Below are 18,024 nucleotides of genomic sequence, written 5' to 3' on the forward strand. Positions count from 1 at the left end.
ACCACTTGAAAATTTGCCCCAGAATTTTTGGCATGATATTGCTTCTTCAGCTGTTAACATGAAGTTTAAGGTTTTGTGTGGTGATTATACATGGCATAGTAAGAATAATTATCACACAGCAGTGTTACAAATACTCTGGAATCTTTAAAAGTGACTCAATTAAAATTTTATGGCATGCAGGAATGCAGCAATTCTTTAATATTGCAAAGCAAACATAATTCTAAAGATACTAACTGAATGAATGTGTATTTTTGAAAAAAATCAGAAGCAGTAGGGTAAATTTCTGAACCTATTGAGCTCCTGTCAAAATTATCATTAACTTCGGTTGTGCTGCATGCGGCTTGTAGGAATCATTTCTCTTATTATATTTATTTACTGTAGCTTTCAGAACATGTCTGGTCATTTTTGCATATTTGCTTTTTAGTAGGGTATTAGTCTTAATTTAGAGGAAGTCCACTGTTTTCAGAAAAACATATATACGTGTGCATATATAAATGTAAAAATATGAAGATATTAATATCTATATTAACCTGTCAGTGCTATGGTTCAGTTATTTTTGACAGATTTATTGATTGTGTCTGCTGCAAGTGGTGTTTTTTTACTGGAAATTGACACCCACAATCAAACGGGAAAGATGGATGCTGTAAAAACTGCAATTTTTCAATGGTTCTTGTAATTAGTCCCTTTGTATTGAGAGTTTTCAGGAGCTATGTTGCCAGGAGTGGTCTTTATCACTGGACAATTAAGCAACTGGCTTGAAAAAATAATTCTGTTTTTTGGGAGCTGCCTTGTGACCTTCTAAAATAAATGGGTCTGAACTGTTTTCTTACTTTGGTTTTGGCTTTGATTAATACTACCAGATGTGCTTTTTTTAGATGATCTTTGCCTGTTTTGACTGTCAGCATTTGAAATAGGGTCTGTAGCCACGTACCAGACCAAGAGTGACTCTTGCCCAGTGCTCCTCAAGGTATTATACAAGCACTTGGGCCTTCCTTAGTTCAATGTGACCATATATATTTTGAGCCTTGCCTCCCCAAGGGAATTACTGTGGAACTTATCAGACTTAAGGTCCCTCAAGATCTCCTGCTGTTTGACTTCACCGTATCCATTGTTGACATCTCTCTAATACTAAGTGAACTTTTCATTGTTGTAATGAGCCCTGCTTCCTCTCTCCCCTGGACTATGCTCTCTCTTTTGTGACACCTCATTTATAATTGTTTTGGTTCTGTTTTTATTCTATTGCATTGTACGAAAGGGTAGAGCTCATTCATTTTTAGCTGCTCTGTGATGAACAGATACACTGGTTATGTAAGTGGGCTTAGAAAATAGGAGAGCAGGGAATGTCAGGGAAGTCTGTCTATAAATATTCTACATAACCAAACTTTTCTAAATGAAGCACTGCCGTTCTGCAAGTGAAATAAAGCAGTTGCTGTTGAATGCATACTGAGAGTCTTATAATGTTCTTCATTTGTTGAGGTTTCTTTGCATTAATTAAAATTGGGGAAAAACAAAGTATTTTAATGTGACCTTCATTTGGCATTTGTTTTAACTTTTCTTCTATTTTATTTAATTCTTCCACTTCTGTTGTTCAATTAGTGTTTGACCCCTTTAGCAGAGATTTAAATTAAATGACATTTCAATGCCATCCCATATTTAAAATACTGTGTTAGTTGTGGATCATAAAGGATGATCTTCGTTCTTTAGCTAATTTATTCATTTAACAATTTCCCTCCAGAAGTTCCAGCAGAAGGCTCCGAAGCAAACTAAGCAGAAGAAATCCAAGTCGGCTGAATTTCTGATGGGTGAGCCTTGCTTGATGAGTTATTGCTCATAATTTGTGTAAGGATTAATTAACTAATTACAGACAAATGGCTGTGGGCGAAATTTTGCTCTTGCTTGTCAGGGTGCAATTTGTAATTATTTTAATCATTTATTCTTTTTTTTTTTTTTTTTTTTTTTTTAGAGTTAATTTTAACCTAATTCTGTTTTGGCGACATTTGAGGACGATACACTTGAGTCTTTCAGCAAAGGAATTACTAGAAGGAATTTTCTGCTTGTCATTGAAATACACTTTGCTATAATGTGCTCTTCTGACCTCCTTGTTTTCTATAGTAAAAGAAGAGAGAGCAGCAACAGAAGGCATTGAAAATCCAGCTTTTAACATCAGCAGCACAGATCTTTCAGCATACCAGCCTTCAGAAGAGAAAGTTATTAGACATGACAAGCCAGATAGCACCCTTGCAGCTCACCAACAAAAACTCGGGCTGCAAGCCCATGCTGAACCAAGAGGTGAGACATCAAACCTGATTAGCCTCAAATGCAGCAACAGTGGTTGTGTTCCCCATCTAACCTGCACACTCCACAGCCTGTGCTGGGCGTTGCCATCCCAGCATGTTCAAGCAGGCTCCCCTGAAAGCCCTGGGTAGGAAATCCAACATGCTGCCAAAAAACACGGGCTGTCTAAATATTTAGAGACCGAAGCTTTGTCTCCATGTTCAAGTGACTCCCTGTGATGGGGTGCAGGTTGTGTGGGCCCCTCTGCCAGTGGGACGGAGTGCAGTGAGCTGCTGCTCGTGGCAGTGCTTCTCCCAATTTGGATTGAGCTGGGTTTTGGAGGAACTGAAGCCAGTCTGAGCACACAGATGCTGCTCACTCACTGGCTCCCTAGCATTGAATAGTTTTAAACAGCTTACAGATCCGTGATTGATTGTTGTCCTTAGGTCTCCCATATGCCCTCAGTCAATCAGCATCTTGCCTCTGCTTCATCTTTCATTATTTTTTCAGCCAGTGTTGCTCAGATGCTTGGAGCAGAGTCCTGCTCGCTCAGCTTGTCCAAGGGAGCGAACCTGGCTTTTCAGCTCAGTTTTGATGCAGCACCTGAAAGAATTGCTGTCTTGGGAAGCAATTTCTGTTTATTGTTTTGGTTTACCTGAACTATAAGGAGCTTCTCTTGATGTCATTTTTCCTTTTGCAGAGTTTTGGTGTCTTTTAGTCTATTATTTAATGACTCCATTTGGAATTATTTTTAACCCTGGATGTTATGGAAAATGGTTATTTTTAGTTAGTAATCCAGTGAGAAAGAAGGTGACAAAAGGAATTTAAAGGTATAATTTAAAGGTATTGTGAGTCATATGAGTAAAATCTTGGGCCAAGATTTAGCATAAAAGCAAAAATTCCTAAAGTCAGACTCAAAATCTTCCCTAAATACCCATTAAAAAATTTACTTGGTTGGACTATGTGGTCTCATTAACTTCAAGTGGACTGTGTGCATCTATGAATATGCAAATGTGCATCCAATGGCCGAGACCTCCCAAGGTACCAAAGTAACTGGTGTGGCTTTGAACAGTCCTGATCGCCCAGCATTACCCATCAAACTCACAAGCGGAGGTGCTGCTTGCTAAGTGCTGCTTGCCTCCTCCAGCCCAGGTATTTAAATGGGTAAGTGCAGGCTGGTGAGCAGACCTTCAGGCAGTCAGGCTTTTAAAACATTGGACCTTGTTGTGTTAAGATTTTATCCTTGCGGGACTGGAGAGCCCACGGCTCCTAATGACTTCTTGCAAAATTAGGTTTGGCTTTCCATTTAGCCTTCATGTGACTCTGTGCAGTGCCACATGGAGCAGGAATTCTTCTTTCCTTTGCAGACTGTCAGAACAGTGATTAAGCAGACAAAGGGATTGATTGTTTTTTAATGAAATAGTCTATCTGGCAAAAAATGAAGTCGGGCTCGCTGGAGACTATCCATGCTTTCAGTGGCCTCTTCAGAAATTCATGAATAGTTCCCTCAAGAAAACAACACATTTTTTTAAAAAGCTTGAAATGCGTTTTTAAACATTTTGATTTTTCATCCTAAATAGCATTTTGCTCAAAAAAACCCTAGCTGAATATAGTCTTTGTGAAAGGAGTAGAAATTGTTCCATTTTGCCTGGAATGCAATGCCTTGAGACAATGCTAAGTGTTTCTGTAATGGGAGAGGAAAGCTTGCAGAGAGTTGGAAAATTTTGTTTCCCAATACTGTGTCTCCCTTCTTGACCTTCTGTTCATCCAGTTAACCAAAAGATCAGTTATTCACATAGCTCTAAGTCAAGCAGCTGTTAAAAAGTAATCATCCATTTATACCATCATAAAAAAGTCTAGATTGGAAAATATCTCTAGAGATCATCTGGTCCAACCTTGCATTAAATTATTCTTAGTCTAACTTGTGTCAGCAATCCCAGGGACCGGTTAAAATTCATCAAGAGCCACTAATAAGCCAACATCTTCAAGCCTGAAAGCTGGGAAAAAATCTTCAGGTACCTCATGAACTAATTTTCCCCATTTCCAAGTGTAACAATTCTTCATTAAAGAGGGAAAGAGAAAAGCCACCTGCACAGGTAAATACAGTATCACATTAATGTAGTGTAGTTATATTTCACAGTCCTCAGTGAAGACTCTGTCTACAGGTAGTACATCCTTCATGCATCAGTCTGTTGAGGGCTGGGTCCTCCAGAACCCAAAGATTCAGTTCTTCAAGCCTACCTTCCTTTGTTCCAAGTTCATAGAGGCTTTGCATAGCTGGTGCCATTTCAGCTCACAGCAAAACCAGACGTGGTGCTGAACACTATTGATATCTTCTACCACAGGGGAAACATTTCCACAGCATCCTCTCCTGCTCCTCAGCTCTCAGAAACCACTATGCAGTTCACAAGGCCTATCAGCACAGAATTCTCCATTTTTTTCCACCTGGGATGCAAGAGTTGCACCCCATGCTGGAAGCTATTTCTCTAGGAGGGTGTGCCCACACACCAAGCACAGCAGCATAGCCCATGTGAAAGAAATGTTTTAGGCTCTACACTGCTCCCTTTCCTTTTTCTCCTCTTCTTCCCTGGATGCTAATAAAATAGTCTCTCTGTTGGGGTTACCTCCCTTCACAACTGTTGGCTGCTCTTCCAGCTCTCAGCCCCCAGGCTTAGGTTCAGTTGCTTACTCAATGGGGAATGGCATTTGTCAATTCTAATGCTTGGTGTTAAACTGCACAGCTTAAAACCAGTTATAACCTTGAGCAAAATTATTTAATCACAGGATTTAGCAGATTACAGGTTGAGAACACTATATAAACATCAGGCTGGGTTTTCAGGCTAAGCACTTGGAGGCAAGGCAGAGAGAAGGCAATGCCTTTCCACTATCTTTCCACCTATCGCCCATGTTGTTAATGGCAGCAAATAATAGCCACAGGGGTTACTATCATTTCCTCCACCTGGCAACAGTGTCACAGTCTGTTCCTCTGTCAGCAATTGCCAGAGGGAAGTGTTCTCTAGAAAAACCTCCACCTACTTTTGAGAAGTCTTCTTGCACATCTCCATACTAAATATACTGGGAAGTGGTGCGAATAGTCAGCTGCGTGTTCAAGACAGGTTTAAAACCTACTTCCTGAAATTTTGTTGTTCAGGACTAGGCCACTGAGTAACTCTTTCTGCTCTTTGCTCTCCATCATCAGTGAAGTCCTAATACTGTTGTTAAGTGTTATAGTGACCCAGGGGAACTGCCTGACTATTTACTCAGATTAATCTCCTGATTTTTCAGCCAGCTAATTGGTTTCCATCCTATTTTCTCTTCTGGATTCTATGCTGGCTTTTTGCTGATTGCTTCCATCACCTTCATTTCTTTCACATATCGCTTGTGAAAATAAGTTCATCTAGCAGCAGCCTTGTACTTGCCAAACTGTGCAATTTCCTTATTTCTTAAAATACTCAGTTTCCTTGTGGAACCAACCAATCCTTCTGCATTTCTTCATCTTATCAAACCTTGAATTTACAGAGGTTTTCATGATGGCCGTCACAATGGAAGGCCTGATAGACAAATTTCCCTGGGAAAAACATTTGGGGTTACATCACACAAATCTGCAAGAACCTGCGTCCACCAGTTCCTCAGTTGTCAGACACCCAATCTCAAGGTGAGCCAATATCAGTTTTTCTCTTTTCTCCAGAGGGGTTTAAACCCAAAATACATTGTAGAGTGTCCTAAAGTTCAGGCTGGCTTGGTAAAGTCTCTGGCCAGCAAAGAGCTTCCAGCAAACTGTCATGACGGGGCACCAAACCTTCAGGAATTATTCCATCTTTGTCTGACAGCAGAAGACAAGGGCAATTGCTCAAATTCAGATGGATGATGTATGTTACAAGCAATCCCTGAATACAGGACTACTGTACTTAGCATTTTATTGTAGGCCTGTAAAGCAAATGTTATTCTATTTTAGCATTCAATACATTTTGTCCTCAGCTTCTATCAGAAAAAGTCCAAGTGCCTTATACTAGTTTGTGGTTTTTAGTGTTCGTTGCAGAGATACACAGATTTGGTCTAGCTAGTGCTGAGAAGAGCCCTGTGGGATGGCACTGTTCACATTGCCACAAGATAAGTAAAATATCCAGCCCAACCATACAGAGAGAATTTATGTCAGATCAAATTAGAATGTGGTCTTTCTGCAGCGTCAACTGCACATGCAAGCTGCAGAATCCAGGGATGGGGTGTTTTGAGCATGCTCCCACTGCATGGCCCACCTTGTAGCTGGTGACTGCATTAGACATCTTTGGAGACTCTGATAGTCTGTAGCTTTTGCAAGGAAGAGAAAAGAAAGGCTAATTGTGTTCTCCTGTATGCTGTGCACTTGTAAAAGGCTTGAGGCAGTCTGACCCTAAATATTGATGATTCAAGTTAAAATTGTCTCCAGATGACAAGAAGCATTCATTTTTTTCCCCTATTATCCCCAATACACAAATTTTTTCAAAACTAGATTATCTTCTAAAATCAAAAGCTCTAATTAATTCTACCATTTTATCTGCAACGGGCACTGTTAACATCTCATATCATGCTCCAATAAATTTGCCCACAGAGATTAACAACATCTGAGGGGGGAAAGAAAAGGAAAGAAAAAATGGAGGGAAAGAAAACTTTTTCAGTTGAAGACCAGGAACTACTCTTCTAATAATCCCAGATACCGACTGGCATTAGCATGGCTATACTGCTTTGGGAGCAAATTAGTGTCTACGTGGATATCTGCTACATCACCTCCAAGCCGCAGAGCTAGGTGGGGTGTGCCTAACACAGTGCTGCATGTGTCCTGCAGGGAAAATCCCGCTGTAAAATAGAGCATCTCTGCTCCTTATCAAGCTAAAGTAGAGAGAAGCTAAAGTAGAGAGAAGCCTTTGCTAAGGAACAGTTACTGCCAAAGGTTGTTCAACTGTGTAAGGACAATATAAGCCCTTCCTTGCTCAAGAATGTAACCAGGCAAGGACCTTGAAGTAGGAATATACCAGGAAAAAAGAGCTTTGTGAAGGAGCCATGTGGGATATCAAATTGTTAAAAGTATCAGCAACTCCATTGCGTTCAGTCTGTTTATAGAGAACTGGAGACTAACACTTTTTGAACAGGGTCTAATTTTGTTCCAAAGAAGTGGTAGGAACCCGCTGGAGAGACAGCAAAGACAGGTGAAGAAATAGGCATCTGCTGTAAATTCATGTTTGTGCTCCATGTGAAGGAAATGGGAACTTGCAACACTGCTGATTTGTGTTGGACCAAGTGATTTGCATAAAGGACGGGACCAGAAATATGAATCAAAACCATACTCTTTTTTTCCTTAAACAATGGCAAAGTTTATATCTAATAATTCAAGTTCTATGTATGTTGTTCCATGCTTTCTGATTCCAACAGGGACTTTGAAATGGAAATGCCAAACTCGGTATGCAGGGCATGATGGATCACCATGTATGCATAGGAATAAAAGGGTTGTCATTGGAAGTAATTTTGCGTTGAATTACACAATGTGTAATCCAATTGAAATCAGCAGAACGGCACAAGGTGTAATGTAGTGTGCAAAACGTGATCCATTGCATGCAATTCTAACAACAGGGATACCGCACCACTCATCTAAGTAATGTGCTAAAACTGAACTTGTGAAAGGTAGGGGGAGAAGAATTGTGAAGAATGAATGCATTTTATAATTGGGAAAATACTTTTTCAGAGAGTGACTGAATATATATTTAAGGTTAATTTATTACACTTGGAAAATGTTCGCCTTGTAATAATGCTGTCAGATCCTCAAAATTTGGCAAGTTCCCTCTCTGGCATAAGGTGGGACCAGCCAAGCCTCTCAGCCTGGGAGAGCTCAGTATCCATTTTCTCCATTGACATGTGTCACACTATCTAATAGTGTTCCTAAATGAACTCCATCATCATTAGTAAATCTTTTTCTCATGCCCTCGACCAACAGTGTTTCCCCAGGAAAAGTAGCAGGTCTCACACTGGCATCCCTTGGCACAGTGCCCTCTGTTGCCTGCAGAAAAGACGAAAAAAAGGGAAAAATAACTAATTCCCATGCTGTACCTTTGCTTAAACAGCAGAGAAGGTGGTAAGTCTTGCAGGAGTGGAGCAGGGCGTAAGAAATTGTGGGTGCCATGGGTGTGATGCGATGTTTTTCAGGGGTTGGGGCGGGCACAGCACAACCTGCCCTGCTCAGGCTCAGGAACAGCCCCTTTGTCAGTGTCCTGTCAAAGCTGACAAGTGAGTTTATTCAAGGCTTGCAGTATAAACATAAGACGCAGTTATCTGATTTCCTCATTACCTGTGGTGTCTGCTGAGGATAAGGAGAATGACATATGATACCTTTAAAACATTTTTTTAAAAATTGGGAAGTCGCCTGGTGTTGGTAGTGTTTAACAAGCTGTGTTTTCAAGATAAAGTCTACTGTCCTGTCACTGGCTTAATGCTCTTCAGGATCAGGGTGCCATTAACATCTAATTTTTCATTGAATACTGCTTAGTATTCCTGAAAATTTCATGAATATTCATGAAAAGCTCTGTGTAAACATCTCTACCACTTTTCCATATATTTGATAATCTGAAATAAAGTTGCAATCCCCAGGAATCTTATTTTAGATCTGCAAAGAAAATACTTATCTATACATATAATATCAAAAATAATGTTAGATATGTATGTCTCAAATGGGCATGAGCTGAGGTAAATGTGACCAATAACTTGGGTCAGTAATGATAATTAAGAACCGAAACTAAAAGTATAGCTTCTGGTTTCTTTGCCTTGAAAAAATCAGAATGGAAACTTAACATTGTTTTCTGGATTACATATTAATTCACTGTGTTCTATAAGACTGTAGTTTTATTTTCAACATCTTCATAACATTTGGATATGAGTAATTCTAGCAACACAAAATTTTGGAGTAAAAACTCAAATTAATTCTTGTGAAAGTTTCAAATTTTCCTACATAATTTTCCACTTTTAAATCATTGCCTATATGAAGTAAGAACTTATAAATTCACTCGAAACCCATTCAGTTTTTCACTGTGCAGGAACTCTTACTATTTATGCAGTTTTCATTGATGATTTTTCTTTACTTCTGCATTCTGTGAGATTTGTTTTAAGGTAAAAGGCTTCTTTTTCCTCTCATTCTTTAATTCTTTTGAATGATTTTTTTTTTTAGGGCTCTTTATATATTTTTTCAGAGTACAATGTTGTCTTGGTTTGAAAGACAGGTGTCTGCTAAGGAAGGCAGAAGCCTCCCTTGGAGTGGCAGATATAACCCCTTTCCCTCTGAGTTATTATAATTTTGAAATCAAGGGTCTCTAGGCAAAGATGTGGGAAATAGGAATAACAGTTCTTTACTATATATATATATATATATATATATATATATATATATATAACTCGTCAAACAAAACAACAATAACCATGGCAGTAACAGCAAACACAAACCCAGTCCCAGCCTTCTCGGCTGTCGGGCCCTTTCCCCTCGGGTGCAGTTCCGCTCGCAGCCGGCAGGGGCGCTGGCGGCTCCCGGTGAGCAGGGCAGGTGCGATGGTTCCCCCGCGGCTGCAGGGGGCGCTCCGGAGCGAGCTCGGGAAGCACGCGGCTGCTTTGGTGCCCTGGGATCCCGGGGAAGGATGGAACAAAGGAGCTTCACAAACCGGTGGGCAGCTGGTCCCGGGTTCCCAGAAACAGCAGGCTGGACTGGTAGGCTGAAGCGGCAGGCACAAACACAAATCCCGGGTGGCAGACGAGATGTATCCAAAAGGGGAACCCCCCGGGGCTCCAGGCAGGCAGGGTGAGCACGGCTACAGCGTAAGGAAGGCTCAAAACAGCAGCGGGGTAGGGCGGCCGCAGCCCAGGCTCCAGCAGGGCAGGGAAAGCAGCTTTGGGATCCCCGGTGTTGTTTCCAGCAGAAAGGAAAGACGCCGAAAACGGGAACCAGCAGCTCCTTTCTCTGCACCTTCTCCCTCCAGACGCTGAGAACGAACTGAACTGCCAGCCAGGTGAGAACAAAAAGCTTGGACAGGCCCCTTTTGTCTTTCTTAAGTACAGTCATTTGTTGCCCTAGCAACATGCATGTGGGAGAAAATTCCTCTAACAGAAAAAAAACTAGGACTAAACTAAAACCCCAACAAATGTAAAATCAAAGGCTCAAATAAGCAACTTGTAGATATCAAACTTTATCAGTGTAGGTGCTGAATCATGAAAACGGGTGGGTGGAAGGGCTAGTTACATAACCCATCATGACTTGAGGAAGGTTAAGTGAAGTAGTTGGAGATGCAGGAAGTGGGACCCTTGTCTTCCCTTCCTACTATTCCCAAGTCTTGGTTCTTCCTGGCCGAGTTGAGGTGGTCACTTTTCTTGAGGATATTCAAGTGTGACCCCAGGACACTGCTTTGGCTCTCATAAAGGAATGGGGAAATATGTTATCACAGAGCCTTCAGTCTGGGCTGCCCAAAGGGCCATATCTGCTAAGTAAAATGAAAAGTATCCCCAGGGAAATAAGTCCAGTTCTGTTGAATGGAGACAGCGAGTATTTGCTATGATGTTCCCTGATGGGAATTGCTGCTGAAATCAATGCTTTAAGTCAGGTGTGGGAAAGGAGGACTACTCTTTTCCATTCCCAGCTGCATCACTATGTTTCAAAAGCACTTTGGGTCAAAATGCAGTCTCAGGCTGGGATTTCATCTTTCCAAAATGTCTCTGTCTTATTCTATCTGATACAAAAGGCTTCTATGGGTTGCCTTAGTAATGTCCAATAACGTTCTCCCAAGTCATTGGTAGACACATATTGACCATGGTGCTGTCTGAAAAGGCACTTGTTTCTTATCAGGGCAAGTTTGTGTACACCATAATCTGCATATTGTCTTCTAAAGAAAGATGGCTCATGCCAATTCTTTTTCCTTTTATCCTGAAGACCCAGCATCACTCTGAAAATAAACACCAACAATTGTTCATTCAAGCTTTTAGTGGTCAGTCATCTGGCTGTTGACAATTCCTTAATTTTTACATTGGTTGGGAGTTACTTAAAAAATTCAACAGAGTTTTTTCTATTCTTTCATTAAACTAAAAACCTAGATCAGTAATACAACATAAATGGAATAATTGCCTGTTATCCAAATTCCATGCTATACCTTTCATATGTAATTGACAAGGACTACCTGATCTCTTTGTAGAGTAGAGGACAACGTAGAAATTCAGCTTAGTCATGCCTTTCCTGTGTGGTATTCTCAGGACATAGACTACATAATTGACTACAGACATCTTATCTTAAAAGCCATCTTTTAAGTTTCATCCAGTCCTAGTAATTCGTGTACAGTCCCATGGGCTGCATCCAAGGATTATGCTAATTTTATTAGCAACTCCTCTTGCTTTAATTAAACTGTAGAAATTCCCATCTGGTCACTCTTGTGCCAACACCCTTCTTTCCATTTTTATTTTAATGTATAGATAATCTGTGATTTTGCATTTCAATTCTGATTTCCTGAATTATCCATCATGTTTTCCACATGAAATAACACAATTTTGAGGGGTGAGCAGGACTTCAAATTGAGTTAATGGGTTTGAGGCAACCTCTGGATCAAACCAAAGACCCAAGTTTCTAAAGTTGGCCAGGTCTTTTTGGGAGGAGGTAGTCAAAGTTACCTGCTCTGTTGAAAGCATCGAGCTATATGGTGCTGTTCAAAATACCTACAAGCAAGCTCTGTATTAGCATTTACTGTGTTTATACCACAAAGCAGACTGATGTGAATTCCTTAGTGGACTGTTAATTTACATGTTATATGCTTTCAAATATTTCCGAAAGCAAATGTGAAATGATTGGTAATCTGTTCACATGCTCACAAAATGTTATTAGCAAAATGCCTTGGGCAGTGTGTTATGTTGACTAAAATTGATAATTTTGTATTTTAAAACTAAAGCAACTCCCGCTGCCCCTGAGAAATTTTAGGACCTGCCCAGAGCCCAGACCGCCTGGTCACACTGCTTGTCAAGGTGTGTGTGTTGAGCTGAGGGGGAAAAAGACCGAGAACCCCACAAACAGCAACATCCCTCACCCAGAGCAGTGACCTAAGGTTTGTGTGGTTCAGCTCTTCTGAACGCCTCAATAAAAGTCTTCTGTGGAGTCCTGCAGTTTAAAATAACTTGTTATCTATAAAATCACTATGAGGAGGTGATTCTGGTGTTTACCACTTGTTCTGCTTATGTAAGTTTTAAAGAGTGTATGCTGTTCTGAGGAAATCAAGCCTGGTGGTTCTTTTTCCTTCTGCATAACTGTCTGTTGCCAGCTGTGTGTGGTTCTGACAGAGCCAAAGCCCTGGACAAAATATCTCATACTCCTCAAAGTGTTGAGGTTGTTCTTTTTTTTAAAGAGGACCAGAGAGCAAGCTCTGGTCTAATCGTATTTGTCAATGTATCTCTTTTTTTGAATAATGGTTTCCATGCCTTGCAGACTCAAATATAACATGACACTTCCTCCTAAATGCCAATTATTCTGTCCAGAAGAGTTGCCCAAAAGTCTACTCCACAAAGTTTCACACCAGACTCACATGGGACATTAAAATTCAATAAAAACTGTTGTGATAATAAGATTGTGCAAAAAGCCTATGCAAGAGCTGAATATTGTTTGCATGGGTGCAACATCCGTTCCAGCAATTTGCATTTACATCTATGAAATAATTGAATAAAGAAATGCATCATCATTTTCTTTTTTTAGTACGTAGGTGAATTATTTTACCAGCATGTGAAGGGGTGTTCATATAACATCATGGTGCTTTGTGCTAGAGAAAAACAATTACAGTGAATAAGGTAGAATGGCTCTGTTATTGCAGTACATAAGACTTTGATTACATACTGCCAAGATTCATACCAGCCTAGTAGTTGTTGACAGATAAAGTAACAAAAATGAAACTCATTTATTTTTTCTTTATTGAGACCTCAAGGTAAAGCAAATTTTCAGTTCTTGTACTTACTACATTGAAGGAACAGAGACTGACAGTCAAAATGTGCCAGTCCAGAAATATAAATTAAACCTAGTTTCATATCAAAGTTTCATTTAGTCTCTGAAAAGGAGCTGCTGCTTGGATTATTTTTGATCCTAAAACAAATACACTGTAGACAACAGTAGTGTATCTTGGATGAATTAACCCCCTCATACATTCAGCTTTTATGTATTTCCCAGGATATATATCCATGTCTATTCAAGCAATTAAAAAATTTGTTATGGACTTAATTATTTTACTTTTCTCCCCCTGTTTAATAATAATTTACTGTGTTTGAAATCCAAGTGAACATGTGGATGGTTTTAATAGAGTGCAGCACTTTTGCTGAAGAAAAGACATATTTTGAGGAAAAAGTCTGCCCTCCCTCCTTGAGTGCAGGAAATTCTTCTGGCTTTTGCCATGAGTTCTTCTAGGCAGCTAGATACTGAATTATGTCATGATAATTCTAATAAATGATTTTTTTAGTAAATTTGTTTATTTTCTAAAGAGCAGATAAAAGTAGCTGCTAAAATAGCCAAGTACTAAAATGAGTGGGTCTATCCCATCAAAATCTTGGATTAGTTACCTAGTCCAACTGAACATAATTGCTGTTCAGATTAATGAGGCAGTATCCTAGTATCTCCTCTGTAATTAAACACTTCTCTGGTTCGATACAGTATTAAAGATGCACCAGACGTTGAAACCTCAGTGGTGAAATTTAAAACTGTTGAAATTGGAGAGGTCAGCTGTGAAACACAAATTCCTTTGCAGTATGGAAAATTCACTTGTATGGTGTGTTTCAAGAATAATTTGGCTTATATTGGGGATGCTGTATTTTTAAAATTTTTTCTTACCTTTCCACCATCTGAATTTGAGAATTTTTTCTCATTAGTTCCTGAGAAAAAGTAACATAAAGTCCGCTTGTTTCCAGAATTACCTTTTCTGACCTTTCACAAGATGATAATTGCAGTACCAGTAGGCTTAGAGGACTTGTTAAAAAAATTAAGCTTGTAAAGTAGCAAAAAAATGCCCCTTTGCTTGCTGGTGTCGATTTCAAAATTAACATTTTAGTTCATGTGCTTCTAATAATCGCTGACCCTTACTTCATGTGCTTTCCACAGGAAATGAATACAGCAGAAATTACTTTGACCCGTTGATGGATGAGGAAATAAACCCAAGGCAGTGTGGGATGGAGGTCAGTGAAGAAGGTGAGGCAGAATTAAGTATGTAATTTTGGTGTCAGAATATTCTTTTCCATTCATGAAAATGAGGTGTCAGAGATCACATATGCAGTTCTATTTAAATATTGAGGTTTACAATTTAAATTCTAAGCCTTAACTGCTCTGAATACGATAGGCAGTATAGACTTTGATCAAGGACAGTGAGTTAATGGGTGGGTAAAAATGAGGCTGTGCCGTATTCACTCTGCTACTGTAGCAAAATGAAGCACGCTCCAAGAGCATTGTCTACACCATGTTCTTTTTAATTAATGAAGTTACTCCAGAACTGAGTGCTAAGCTGTAGCTTTTTCACAATCCTGCTCCCAAAGTCCTCCTTGGAGAGCAATTTTATTACGGAGTTGAATATGTGTTTGCCTAACAGAAGGAAACCCCAGAGTGCGTAAAAGTGCACGAGGAGGTTTTTTTGGTTTTCTTTTTGCCAGTTTAGCTGAGATATTTAGCTTTGCTCTCTGTGGGCTATAGCAACTAGTGGAAGGGTGTGACTCTGCAAAGCTGGAAGAAGTTATGCATAGGTATGAGAGAGATTAACCAGGAGGTATTGTCTAGCAAGGAAATTCTCCTCTGCTGTCATGGCTTTTAGATAAAAAAGGGTGGGAACGGGCCTGCCTGAATTTGCATGGACTTAAGTAAGAATATCATCATGGTAATGAGGTGCTTAGCTATGCGCTGAGTGCTTTGGCCCGGCTCCTGGTGTTAAGCACTAATAAGCTGATGGCACGCAAGAGCCAGCTCTGTGTTACCTGGTTAGCCCTTTGCTTCTCTAAAGCCTGTGCTTATTTGTACTGCAGAGACTTTCTAGCTGCACAGCTGTAGTCAGATCTAAAAAAAGTTATCTACTGGAAAGGGTTTCAAAGTTGTTCACTTCTGAAAGTCATGTTGAGACAAAAACTTGTGTGACTAAAAAAAGCAGGCTCTATATCACTAACTTGAATTTCTATGTTCTGGTGAAAAAAAATCAGGATTGAATTACATCTAATCACAATAATTTCCCCATTCATTGTGTAAGAGACCAGTGTAATACCTTGGAAGTCAACTTCTGGCTCAGAGTTTTTAAAGGGAAGATTTTTTTCCTGTTGGTCCTGCCTTGGTTCATCTTATGAAAAATCTTTATGAGTCATGATCTGCTTCATAATCAGAGAATGAAAAGCAGATTAGATTAATGTATCTGTGCATGTATGCCTAAAATCGTGTACAGACAGAGTGGTGACGTAAGGGATATAGGGAAATACAGTTCTCATTGGGAGGAAACATTCTCTTGACTGCGTTGAAGAGGCTGAGAAATAAACGTAACTGTAAATGCTGATTTCGTATTGTGTGGTGGGGCTTTTATATAGTTATTTATTTTGGAATTTGGAACAGACTCTTAGCCCATCGACTTCCAGGGTTTGGAGTGGAGAAGTGGTTTTAGTCAATTGCATATCATGCTAAACCTGAGATCCATGTGTGAAGAGCTGTCTTTTGGTGGTCCTCCTTTTTCTCCCTGGCGAAAATGTCACTCAAAGGTTGAGATAACATTAGTTTATTAAAAGTCAATTAGTAACAGTACCAGTCTCAGGCTGGCTGTGTGGACCTCTGTAGAGCAGTTATAACACTATATTTACCAACACCTCTGCCAAGAGCAAATCTTCCACCTTGGAGGTATTCAAAAGGTGCCTGGACACGGTCCTGGGCTACTTGGCTCTGTTTGAGCAGGGAGAACTGGGCTAGATGGACTCCAGAGGTGCCTTCCTACCTTAACCAGTCTGATTTGTCAATACTTACAAACCAGGCTTTCTGTCTGGCTTCTTTTTCCTTGCAGAAGTGTTAAATTAGTGGAAGTACATTTGTATGTAGTGGATGAAAAAAGACAGTCAGAACTAAAGCTTTGTCCTGCACGGTAATCCCCTGATTGGAAACCATACTGGTTTACCTCCTCTTTCCAGCTAGTGGCTTGTCACAAGCAAGAGTCAAAACCAGAAAATCATGAAGAAATCAGGGCACACTTTGAAGTTGCACTCTTCTTAGAACTTCAGAAAGCCAGGCTCAATGCCCAAAGAGAATAGCTGGTGGAAAGCATATCTTCAGCCACTAACTGTTCTTTAATGGGTTATTCTGTGAAAATGAAGATATTGGCAATTATCTTTTCTATATTTGATAAATTAGATTTGTTCTGAAAATTTATATGAGTTCATAATGACCTGAGAGCAAACAACATCCCACTATGGATTTGCTTGCCCCCCTTGCCAAGGGAACATTTCAATATTGCAGGCTAAAACAAACATAAAAGATTCTGTACTTTCAGAAGAGGTTTACAGAAGCCACTGCCTTCTTTGAATGCCCAGTGTAACTGAAAAACTTGGCTCTGAAATTTCATGGTAAAAAAGGTTTATTCTTTGAGATTCTATTGAGCACTTAAAAAGAGACACCCAAGCTTGCATGTAGCTGTACTTCAATCCACCTGCCTTGTATGCATTTCTTCGGTCTTCTATCTGCCTGTCTTCAGTGACAACTTGGAGAAGTCAGGGTCTGAGAGATATGGAGAGAAAATGGTCCCAGTTGCTCATTTCTCCCTTGAATATAGAACCTTTAAGTAAATTTTTTTTAGGTCTTATGGGAAAAGGTAAGCATGCATACCCTTTGCTGCTTTTTAAAATCTGCAGATATTACTAAAAATTTGAATGACTAACTAGCCACAAATTCAAAATTCATAGAGTGTTGTAATTACTACTCATACTAGATAATGTGTTATTATTATGGACAGCAAGGTAAAATTTCTAATGAAGATCCAAAATCACGTTAAAATAAATTAGGTATTTTGATTCTCATTATGAGTCAAATAGAATTCATCTGGTAATTTGAATATCAACAGTCATTTCAGCTGCTCTATTAGTAGAATTAATAAACCAGTTTCAGTCCAGATCAACATATAATATTTCCCACCATTTGAAAGTATAAATTTTTTATTTTAAACTGTCTTGTATTGAACTGTAATTTTATTCTGAGCTGTGAAACTAGCCCTGTAAAAACTCTCTTCAAGTGTCAAAGGATTCCTGACTTTTGTATTTTTATATCTTTACTTCTCATTTAAAATAGTATTTCCTGAAATACTGCTGGAAGAAACTATAGTCGTTTCACTGTTGTTTTTTTTAAGATCCTGTGAAATTTGATGAGAAAAACCTGTACTCAACACTGATGAAGCTTCTAGATGAAGAAAACAAGATGGACTTCCCAGGTAAATAACAAAGTCAATTGCATAAAGAAAAATAAAACTTTTGAGTCTGCATGTGGGGAGGAGAGTGGGTAATCCATCTCCTTGAACTCAGAAGTCAAAGGGATGATGATTTTAATGCAAGTCTGTAAGGTCTTTTTCTCCAAATGTTTTTGTTTTGCATCATGTTTATGTGGTTTAAGTGTAACTTAAGTGGCATGCTTTCTGTAGATTGCTTCACTGCATGTTGAATTCCACATTTATGAAAGAAGATTGGAAATATCATTGCTTATGTGCTCAAATCTAGAAATTGAAATCCTTATTTAAG

At 39.4% G+C, this 18,024-nt stretch overlaps 1 protein-coding gene across 6 annotated transcripts in view; it reads left to right on the forward strand.

Moving 5' to 3' along the window:
* The window catches only part of LOC138106840 (orofacial cleft 1 candidate gene 1 protein homolog), a 130,754-nt gene that overhangs the window by 107,664 nt on the left and 5,066 nt on the right, over window positions 1-18,024 (forward strand). For all 6 annotated transcript variants that reach the window (XM_069008131.1, XM_069008132.1, XM_069008133.1 and 3 more), the window contains 4 exons: window positions 1,736-1,802; window positions 2,113-2,289; window positions 14,390-14,476; window positions 17,640-17,720. In XM_069008131.1, the coding sequence (XP_068864232.1) occupies window positions 1,736-1,802; window positions 2,113-2,289; window positions 14,390-14,476; window positions 17,640-17,720 (412 nt within the window). The remainder of the gene's footprint in view (window positions 1-1,735; window positions 1,803-2,112; window positions 2,290-14,389; window positions 14,477-17,639; window positions 17,721-18,024) is intronic.

This window comes from Aphelocoma coerulescens, chromosome 2 (assembly GCF_041296385.1).
Source record: "Aphelocoma coerulescens isolate FSJ_1873_10779 chromosome 2, UR_Acoe_1.0, whole genome shotgun sequence".
In the NCBI taxonomy this organism is placed as follows: Eukaryota; Metazoa; Chordata; class Aves; order Passeriformes; family Corvidae; genus Aphelocoma; species Aphelocoma coerulescens.